The 11,177-nt window shown below is 47.5% G+C and overlaps 1 protein-coding gene across 1 annotated transcript; it reads right to left on the reverse strand.

The window, feature by feature from the left end:
• Positions 1 to 427: 427 nt before the first annotated feature.
• Positions 428 to 1,498, reverse strand: LOC144506806 (prolactin-releasing peptide receptor-like). The gene has a single exon (XM_078233165.1). The coding sequence runs from the start codon at positions 1,496 to 1,498 to the stop codon at positions 428 to 430; it is 1,071 nt and encodes a 356-aa protein (XP_078089291.1).
• Between the last annotated feature and the right edge of the window lie 9,679 nt (positions 1,499 to 11,177).

Raw genomic sequence — 11,177 nt, forward strand, 5'->3', positions numbered from 1 at the left:
CCCAACGTTTCGAGTCGAGATGAGCCTTCTTCAGAGAAATCAGAAATTTCAACTAGTTTTCAAAATGACAATTTCTGCCTCTCTGTTTCATTACAGGGAGCGGTTAATTATTTTGATTCTTAGTATAGCAAATTTCAGAGTTCAGTCCAATGGTTCAAACCCCAACTATCCTGGTTCTGTTTGGGAGCCTTACCCTTGAGTAGGTGGTTGTGTTGAGTGGGAGTGTTGAAACTAATCAATGGCCTGTGCCCAGTTCTTAAAAGGAACCCAATTAGACCAATTTAACTTGACTTATGGTCCAATGGGGCAGTCGCACTATTGGGCTCCTGGTGGAAGGCACCAGCCATTTTGTCTTGTGGTACTCTGCTTTGATAGACTCAGTGAGGCAGAGAGACGTTTTAGTCCTATCCGACAGAGACACGTCGCTCTATTTCAAAGAGAGCTTCTCCTTTAAGCTGATGATGGTGGGTGCATCCAGAGAGGAACAGGTGTTCATGCGGGATGTTTGGCTCGATATGGTGCCATTTGCTCGCCTCTTGTTGCAGAATGGGAGTTTGTTCAGCTGGAGTCGGAACTTGTTGTGGAGGGAGGCATAGATGAAGGGGTTGTAACAGGCGGAGCTCATGGCAATCAAATGGCAGGACACCTGGATCACATTGATGTAGCTCTTGTCTATGATGTTGAGGTCAATGTCCCGGATCAGATTGACTGTCTGCAGAGGGACCCAGCAGAGGGCAAAGGACAGGACAGAGATGGTGAGCATCCAGAAGGCCCTGCTCCGCTTCTTTGACCACTTCTCGTGACTGCAGGAGGCAGCTCCCGGGACATTCCTCTTCTTCAGGTGACGTGAGATGGCGCAGTAGGAAATGGAGACCGCGCAGAGCGGGAGCATGTAGGACAACATCAGCATGATACAGGAGTAGAGCAGCCTCTGCCTGTCCAAACCGACCCAGGCCTCCTCACAGATGATCATGTTCTGCCCAGTCGGGTTGAGGTCTATATAGTTGGTGTGCAAGGAGGAAGGTATTGAAACAGCAATTGAGACCAACCAGATGAAAGCGACAATGTAGGCACAGTACCGAGGCCTGATTCTCTGGCGTATTGGGTACGCCACCACCACATACCTATCCACAGCTATGACAGTGAGGGACAAGACAGATACAAAGACAGTGGTGGATTGCATGAGGGTTATAAAATAGCACATGAAGATTCCGAAAAGCCACCCTTTGGATTCAAATGCATAGGAAACAGTCATTGGGACACAGAAGATGCACATCACCAAGTCAGAGGCAGCCAGATTGCCAATGAGAAAGTTGGTGGTCGTGTGAAGCTTCTTGGTGGCGGAGATGTGGGCCACGAGGAGGAGGTTACCGGTACAAGCCACAATCACGAGCAGCACATACAGTGGAATGAAGAGAGGTTTCAACTCAAAGAGGAGGTTAAGACCCAGGAACAAAGGAACCATGGTCACATTGTCCATTGAGGCATTCAGGGCCATGGTTGATATGCCAGATTCATTCAAGATTAATGCAAGTCCATCTGTGTAAAAAAAAATACAAAGAATTAAAATGTTGCAAACCACTTCAAATTAAGATACAATCCCACCAGAAGCCAAAACCCTCTCCCTAGTTTTTAAATTTTTTTATTTATTCTGGGGAGATGGGGATTGCTGGTGAGCCTGGCATTTATTCTCTATCCCTAGTCACTCCTGAGAAGGTGGTAATACACAATCTTCCTGAGCCACTGCAATCTATGTAGAAAAAGTGATCCCATGGTGTGGCTATGTCTGGGAGTCCCAGTGTTTTGACCCAGTGATAATGAAGGAGCAATGACTTCTCCCCAAGTTGGGACAGGGCGAGAGGGTGTTCCTCTGCACCTGCCACCCTTGCCCTTTTAGCTCGTACAAATTGTGGGTTTGAAAGTGACCAGTCTTCCCGAGGTGGGCATCACAGCTGACCTCATTGCCATATAACCCGGAGCTGGAATCTTCAATCATTTCACTAACTACCCCCCACCCATCTCCACCCCCGCTCCCCCCTCTGTCCCCTCCCCACCACCATCACCGCCACCTATCCCAGGATACTGAATCAAACTGTAGCATTCCTGTCATGGGCGTCAACTAGTGATTGAAGCTGAGACTATCCTGATCTGTGTGGCTAAGGTCCCTCCCGTGCTCTGGCTTCACCTATTGAGCAATCAGATGAGGCCTCTCAACAGCAAGTTTGCAATTTCAGGAGAATCCCAGAATTCAGGAAATCTCTCCAGTTCTACATGCCTTCCTAATATTCAATTTACAGAACACACTTTTCATTAAACTTTGTGCGCCCTGCATCATGTGGGGATTTTGAAAGTCTGACAAGAGAGAGGGCATGATGGGAGAGACCCAAACTTGGGGGGTTTGAAAGTGTCTCTGAGAAGAGATGTTGAACCAAGGGCCCAGTCAGGTAGTCGTGAGGGATTCCTGCAGCACTATTGTAAAGAGGACCAGGGGTCATTTCCCCTCAGCTCCTGAACCATATTTCTCCCTCAACCAACATCACTAAAACATTAAAGATCTGATGATGTCCATGGGCTTGTGCTGTATGCAAACTGGCCGTCAAATTTCTGACATTACGTTCAGTGACTGCGTTAAAAGTGTCGAGTGCAAAACGTGGGTCTTGTGGCGCGGTGGTAGCATCGCTACCTCTGGGTCAGAAGCTCCTGGCTCAAGTCCCACTTTGGGATTTGTTGATGGCCATGGAAGGTGTGGTCAAACAGCTTGATTGCCAGCCAGTAAATACTTCCAAAAATCCTGGTTGTAAGTGGTAAGAGCGGGAGAGTTTCCAGCCAGCCATGCTGCAGAGGGCAATGGTGAAACACTGCAGCACTTTGCCAAACATAATCATGGACCAATCCAATGGCAATCCATGGCGGCCAATGCCCTTGTAAGGCCTGGTACCAGAAGGAGGAGGGGAGTATAAAGCACTCCTGACATCATAAACTATCTTATATAAAGTCAATTAATTTTCATATTTACTTTTGTTATGTATTGGAACAATGAATTTCTCAGACAAACACTTGTCCTGTGTTAATTAAACAAGAATGATTCATTACCACTTTGCTTATTATTAACTTGAAAGTGCGGAGGTGAAAATTTGTACAAATTAAGTTAGCCAGTTGCCAACAACTCCAAGGACCTGTTTGTACAACTGAATTATTTCTGACTGTGATATATTAAATGTCTCGTTTGTGGTGAGAGTTTTGTGAAGAATTGAAGACTTGGGGGTAATCTGATCAAGGTGCTTAAATTGTTAAAATGATTCAATAAGGTAGATTCGGAGAAACAATTTCCTCTGGCGGGGAATAAAGAACAAAGGGTCATAATCTCAAACTTAGAGCCGGGCCGTTCAGGAGGGAAATCAGGAAGAACTGATTCAAAGTTAGGGTAATGGAAAGCTGGAACTCCCTGCCTCAAATGGCTATGGGTGCAGGGGGACGATTGAAACTTTCAAGACTGCGATTAGTATGTGAGAGAGCCAAAGGATATGGACCAAGGAGTTGAGGTACAAATCAACCGTAATCTAACTGAATCATAAAATCATACAATCCCTACAGTTCATTCGGCCCATCAAGCCTGCACTGACAACAATCCCACCCAGCCCTATCCCCGTAACTCCACATATTGATCCTGCTAATCCCCCTGACACTAAGGGACAATTTTGCATGGCCAATCAACCTAACCCACATCTTTTTGGACTGTGGGAGGAAACCCACGCAGACATGGGGAGAACGTACAAACCCCACACATCCGAAGCCGGAATTGATCCGGGTCCCCAGCACTGTGAGGCAGCAATTCTAACCATTGTGCTACCGTGCCACCCAATGATAGAGCAGGCTTGAGTGGGCTGAATGGCCTCCTCCTGTTCCTAATGTTCCCATGATTCTGGTATGTATATCCTGTAAGAAAGTGAAGCATGAGGTCAGTACCATACAACAACTAAACTCCTGATCTTGGGGAAGGGTTGCTGTTCTGGAGAAACACCACAGAGATTGTCCAGAGGTGGTCAAGATTCCCTCAAGATGGCTGGAGCCTTGGTGCAGGTCAGTTGTAGGATATCATCTACATGAGGCGTTTAAGAGGTTAGGTCAGGTTAGTTCGAGAGAAATCCTTGGCTCCAGTGTCAGAGTCCAGAACAAGGGGACATGACATTAACATTAAAGCTAGGTGGTTCAGAGTTGATGTCAGGAAGCACTTCTTCACACAAAGAATCAAAGATATCTGGAATTCTCCCATCCCCCCCAAAGAAAGCTGCTGAAGCTAGGGGCTTAATTGAAAATTGCAGAAGTGAGATTGATAGATTTTTGTTGGATAAGGATTTTCGGGGTGAAGGAAAGAAGGTGGTTCGGTGGAGTTAAGATTGAGATCAGGCATGATTTAATTAAACAGAACAGACTTGAAGAGTTGAGTGTTCTCCTTTTGTTCGCATATGTCGACCCAGGGAGTAGGGGAGAATTAAAAAGGGCTTGACGCAAGTAACAAAGCGACTCACAAAACACAGGAAGGCAAGAAATAGAAGACAAATTGCTACCAGATTCTGTCATTTTTATGACACCAGCATGACTCATAAAGATTCTGAGACATTGTGGAACAGAATTTACAATGTAGAGTTGTGTATTGCACAAATCCATCAATTCGGAAGTATGGGTAGAACCTGTAACCGAACGCATTTAAATTCCATAAAACTTCTGTAACAAATAAAAATCATTAGAAATCTAATTTTCTGCATGTCATCATTGCAGACATATATCGGATATATGACACAGAAACTGGCCATTCCCCCAAAAGCTTGTCTAGTTTCCCCTTAAACACATCAATGTTATTCGCTTCAACTGCTCCCAGTGGTAGGAAGGTCCATATTCTCACCACACTCTGGGTTTCTGTATTGGATTTCTTGGTGACCATCTTGCATTGATGGTCTTTAGTTATGCTCCTTCCCCACAAGAGAAAACATTGACCCAGATCTTCCGATCAGCAGTGATGCTTTTTATTATTTACTCATTCATGGAATGAGGGCATCGCTGACTGGACGAAAATTTAATGCCCATCCTTAATTGCCCTTGAACTGAGTAGCTTGCCAGGCCATTTCAGAGGGCATTTTAAAGAGTCAACCACATTGCTGTGGACCTGGAGTCTCATGTAGGCCGGAATAGGTGAGGATGAAAGATTTCTTTCCCTAACAGACATTAGTGAACTAGATGAGTTTTGACGACAATGGTTTCATGATCATCATCAGACTTTTAATTCCAGATTTTTATTGAATTCAAATTTCACCATCGGCTATGGTGGGATTTTGAATCCAGGACTCCAGAGCATCATTCTGGGTCTCGAGATAACTAGTCCAGTGAGAATACCACTATGCCGCTGCCTCCACATTAATGCTGCCTGCAAAAATTTCTGTGACATAACCCTTCTGTGAGCTTTCAGCTGGGACTTTGATCCGCAGTTCAGTCTCGCTGAGGGAGGGGTAATAGGGTCAGAAGTGGGTAATCAAGTCGGGTTGGTGATGGCCGTTACGTAGGTTGGATGTTTGCTCAGGTGATCAGAAGCATGAGCGTGTAGTCGGCTTCTCAGGTCGGGGTAACGGTTGGGTGGTGTAGTTGGGTGGAGTTTAGGGTGAGGGTAATAGGCGAATCTGAGGGGTGGGTCAGTTGGGTTGGGGAAGGTGTCAATTATGCTGCTCAGTTCAGTTACATTGTCTAATCACTGAGTTAAACAGGGTTTAATCGACATAACATTTCCTGAGCAAATATCCAGGTAAGTTGATGTGGTGTATATGGACTTTCAGAAGGTATTTCATACAGTGCCACACAACAGACTTGTGAGAAAAGTTATAGCTCATGGAATAAAAGGGACAGTAGCAACGTAGATACAAAACTGGTTGAATAATAGGAGCCATGATGTGAAGATGCCGGCGTTGGACTGGGGTAAACACAGTAAGAGGTCTCACAACACCAGGTTAAAGTCCAACAGGTTTATTTGGTAGCAAAAGCCACTTGCTTTCGGAGCGCTGCTCCTTCATCAGGTGAATGGGATTTCAGTTCACAAACAGGGCATATAAAGACACAAACTCAATTTACAAAATAATGGTTGGAATGTGAGTCTTTACAGGTAATCAAGTCTTAAAGATACAGACAATGTGAGTGGAGAGAGGGTGAAGCACAGGTTAAAGAGATGTGTATTATCTCCAGCCAGGACAGTTAGTGAGATTTTGCAAGCCCAGGCAAGTCGTGGGGGTTACAGATAGTGTGACATGAACCCAAGATCCCGGTTGAGGCCGTCCTCATGTGTGCGGAACTTGGCTATCAGCCTCTGCTCAGTGACTCTGCGCTGTCTTGTGTCGTGAAGGCCGCCTTGGAGAACGCTTACCCAAAGATCAGAGGCCGAATGCCCGTGACTACTGAAGTCTTCCCCAACAGGAAGGGAACACTCTTGCCTGGTGATTGCCGAGCGGTGTTCATTCATCCATTGTCGTAGTGTCTGCATGGTCTCCCCAATGTACCATGCCTCGGGCCATCCTTTCCTGCAGCGTATCAGGTAGACAACGTTGGCCGAGTTGCAAGTGTATGTACCGTGTACCTGGTGGATGGTGTTCTCACGTGAGATGATGGCATCCGTGTCGATGATCTGGCATGTCTTGCAGAGGTTGCTGTGGCAGGGTTGTGTGGTATCGTGGTCACTGTTCTCCTGAAGGCTGGGTAGTTTGCTGTGGACAATGGTCTGTTTGAGGTTGTGCGGTTGTTTGAAGACAAGAAGTGGGGGTGTGGGGATGGCCTTGGTGAGATGTTCATCTTCATCAATGACATTTTGAAGACTCCGGAGAAAATGTCGTAGCTTCTCCACTCCGGGGAAGTACTGGACGACGAAGGGTACTCTGTCCGCCGTGTCCCGTGTTTGTCTTCTGAGGAGGTCGGTGCGGTTTTTTCGCTGCGGCGCGTCGGAACTATTGATCGATGAGTCGAGCGCCATATCCTGTTCTTATGAGGGCATCTTTCAGCATCTGGAGGTGTTTGTTGCGATCCTCCTCATCTGAGCAGATCCTGTGTATACGGAGGGCTTGTCCGTAGGGGATGGCTTCTTTAACGTGTTTAGGGTGGAAGCTGGAGAAGTGGAGCATCGTGAGATTATCCGTGGGCTTGCGGTACAGTGAAGTGCTGAGGTGACCATCATTGATGGAGATGCGTGTGTCCAAGAATGCAACCGCTTCCGGAGAGCAGTCCATGGTGAGTCTGATGGTGGGATGGAACTTGTTGATGTCATCATATAGTTGTTTCAGTGATTGTTCACCATGAGTCCAAAGGAAGAAAATGTCATTGATGTATCTAGTGTATAGCATCGGTTGAAGGTCATGTGCGGTAAAGAGGTCTTGTTCGAACCTGTGCATGAAGATGTTGGCATATTGAGGTGCAAATTTGGTCCCCATGGCTGTTCCTTGTATCTGGCTGAAGAACTGGTTGTTGAAGGTGAAGACATTGTGGTTCAGGATGAAGCGGATGAGTTGTAAAATTGCATCTGGAGAGTGGCAATTGTCGGCGTTGCGTACTGAGGCAGTTGCAGCAATACCATCGTCGTGGCGGATGGTGATGTGGAGTGCCGAGACATCCATTGTGACAAGGAGTGCTCCTGGTTCAACTGCTCCATGTATGCTGAGTTTCTGTAGGAAGTCCGCAGTGTCGCGACAAAAGCTCGGGGTTCTTTGTAGAATGGGTTTCAGGATGCCCACGACATAGCCGGAGAAGTATCCGCACAGGGTCCCATTGCCCGATACGATGGGACGGCCAGGTGTGTTTGCCTTGTGTATCTTCGGGAAGCAGTAGAAATCTCCAATGCCGGGAGTACGTTGGATGAGAGCACGGAGGGTGCTCTGAAGGTCCGGATCAAAGGTCTTGATCAGTCTGTTGAGTTGACGGGTGTATTCTTTGGTCGGATCTGCGGGTAACTGTCTGTAGTGTTCCTCGTTGTTCAGTTGTCGGTACACTTCTTTGCAGTAATCCGTTCTGTTCAGTATGACGACGGCCCCTCCTTTGTCTGCTGGTTTGATGACAATGTTGCAGTTGGTCTTGAGAGCGCGAATGGCGTTGCGTTGTGCTTGGGTGAGGTTTGGGGCTGTCTCGTGAGTGCGGCTGATGAATCTGGTGTTGACGCACCTCCTGATGGCTTGGGCATACATGTCAAGTCGAGGGCAGCGGCTTCTGGAGGAGTCCAATTCTACTCTTTCCTCTTCAGTTGCTGCACTGCGGATCTCTCTCAGTTGTTCCAGTTCATTGGCTGTCTCATTGTGTTCGCTGTTGGTCTCTTGGGGTTTGTGGAAGAACTCCCGCAGACTCATTCGCCTGATGAATTCCTCTGTGTCTGCTGCGAGACTGATGGGGTCTATTTTGGTGGTGGGGCAGAAATTGAGCCCTCGGCTGAGAACTTCGATTTCATCTGGTTGAAGTGTGTAGTCGGACAAGTTGACAATGGACTTCCCTGCAGTGGTACTGTTTTCTACTGTGGTACCAGGGGAGGCTTGAATCCTGCTGGTGGTGATGCCGAGTTTCTCAAGTTTCCTGTTCTTGGTGTGCATGTAGATGGTGTAGTTCCTTTGTCTCGTCTGCTTGGCAGAGTTTCGCAGCTGGTCTGCGTCCTGAGCGCAAGTTGAGAATATGGACTCTATCTTGGTTTCTAGGATACGGCGTTTGCTGTAGAGCTGGTGTATGAGGTGGTTGAGGAGTGTGAGAGAGGTGCCTCGAATATCACCCAAGCACAACGCAAAGCCATCCGCACTCTCAAGACCAACCGCAACATTGTCATCAAACCAGCAGACAAAGGAGGGGCCATCGTCATACTGAACAGAATGGATTACTGCAAAGAAGTGTACCGACAACTGAACAACGAGGAACACTACAGACAGTTACCCGCAGATCCGACCAAAGAACACACCAGTCAACTCAACAGACTGATCAAGACCTTTGATCCGGACCTTCAGAGCACCCTCCGTGCTCTCATCCCACATACTCCCCGCATTGGAGATCTCTACTGCCTCCCGAAGATACACAAGGCAAGCACACCCGGCCGTCCCATCGTATCAGGCAATGGGACCCTGTGCGAGAACCTCTATGGCTATGTCGAGGGCAACCCGAAACCCATTGTGCAAAGAACCCCCAGCTTTTGTCGCGTCACTTCGGACTTCCTACAGAAACTCAGCAACATGGAGCAGTTGAACCAGGAGCACTCCTCGTCACAATGGATGTCTCAGCACTCTACACCAGCATCCCCCACAACGATGGCCTTGCTGCAACTGCCTCAGTACTCAACGCCGACAACTGCCAATCTCCAGATGCAATTTTACAACTCATCCTGGACCACAATGTCTTCACCTTCAACAACCAGTTCTTCATCCAGATACACGGAACAGACATAGGGACCAAATTCACACCTCAATATGCCAGCATCTTCATGCACAGGTTCAAACAAGACCTCTTCACCGATGCTATACACTCGATACATCGGTGACATTTTCTTCCTTTGGACTCACTCTCCGGAATCGGTTGCATTCTTGGACACACGCATCTCCATCAAGGACGGTCACCTCAGCACTTCACTGTACCGCAAGCCCACGGATAACCTCACGATGCTCCACTTCTCCAGCTTCCACCCTAAACATGTTAAAGAAGCCATCCCCTACGGACAAGCCCTCCGTATACACAGGATCTGCTCAGATGAGGAGGATCGCAACAAACACCTCCAGATGCTGAAAGATGCCCTCATAAGAACAGCATATGGCGCTCGACTCATCGATCGACAGTTCCGACACTCCACAGCGAAAAACCGCACCGACCTCCTCAGAAGACAAACACGGGACACGGCGGACAGTGTACCCTTCGTCGTCCAGTACTTCTCCGGAGCGGAGAAGCTATGACATCTTCTCCGGAGCCTTCAACATGTCATTGATGAAGACGAACATCTCACCAAGGCCATCCCCACACCCCAACGTCTTGCCTTCAAACAACCGCACAATCTCAAACAGACCATTGTTCGCAGCAAACTACCTTCAGGAGAATAGTGACCACGACACCACACAACCCTGCCATAGCAACCTCTGCAAGACGTGCCGGATCATCGACACGGATGTCATCATCTCACGTGAGAACACCATCCACCAGGTACACGGTACATACTCTTGTGACTCGGCCAATGTTGTCTACCTGCTACGCTGCAGGAAAGGATGTCCTGAGGCATGGTACATTGGGGAGACCATGCAGACGCTACGACAACGGATGAATGAACACCACTCGACAATCACCAGGCAAGACTGTTCTCTTCCTATTGGGGAACACTTCAGCGGTCACAGGCATTCGGCCTCTGATCTTCAGGTAAGCGTTCACCAAGGCGGCCTTCACGACACAAGATAGCACAGAGTCGCTGAGCAGAGACTGATAGCCAAGTTCCGCACACATGAGGACGGCCTCAACCGGGATCCTGGGTTCATGTCACACTATCTGTAACCCCCACGACTTGCCTGGGCTTGCAAAATCTTACTAAATGTCCTAGCTGGAGACAATACACATCTCTTTAACCTGTGCTTAACCCTCTCTCCACTCACATTGTCTGTACCTTTAAGACTTGATTACCTGTAAAGACTCGCATTCCAACCATTATTTTGTAAATTGAATTTGTGTCTTTATATGCCCTGTTTGTGAACTGAAATCCCATTCACCTGATGAAGGAGCAGCGCTTCGAAAGCTAATGGCTTTTGCTACCAAATAAACCTGTTGGACTTTAACCTGGTGTTGTGAGACCTCTTATTGTGAATAATAGGAAGCAGAGAGTAACATATTTTGGCTGGAGGAAAGTTGGTAATGGTGGTCACCAGGGGTCAGTATTGGCACCCTTGCTTTTCCTGACATGAAGGGGACAATTTCGAAGTCTGTGAATGAAACAAAGTTTGGAAGCATTGTAAAGAATGAAGAGGACAGTGTAGAGCTTCAAAAGGACATAGACAAGTTGGTGGAATGGGCAAATAGGTGGCAGATGAAGTTCAATGTGTAGAGTGTGAGGTGATGCATTTTGGTAAGAAGAACATGGAGAGACAGTATAAAATGAGGGGTACAATTCTTAAAGGGGCGCAGGAGCAGAGGGACCTGGGTGTACATGTGCA

Source organism: Mustelus asterias, chromosome 18 (genome assembly GCF_964213995.1).
Source record: "Mustelus asterias chromosome 18, sMusAst1.hap1.1, whole genome shotgun sequence".
Lineage (NCBI taxonomy): Eukaryota > Metazoa > Chordata > Chondrichthyes > Carcharhiniformes > Triakidae > Mustelus > Mustelus asterias.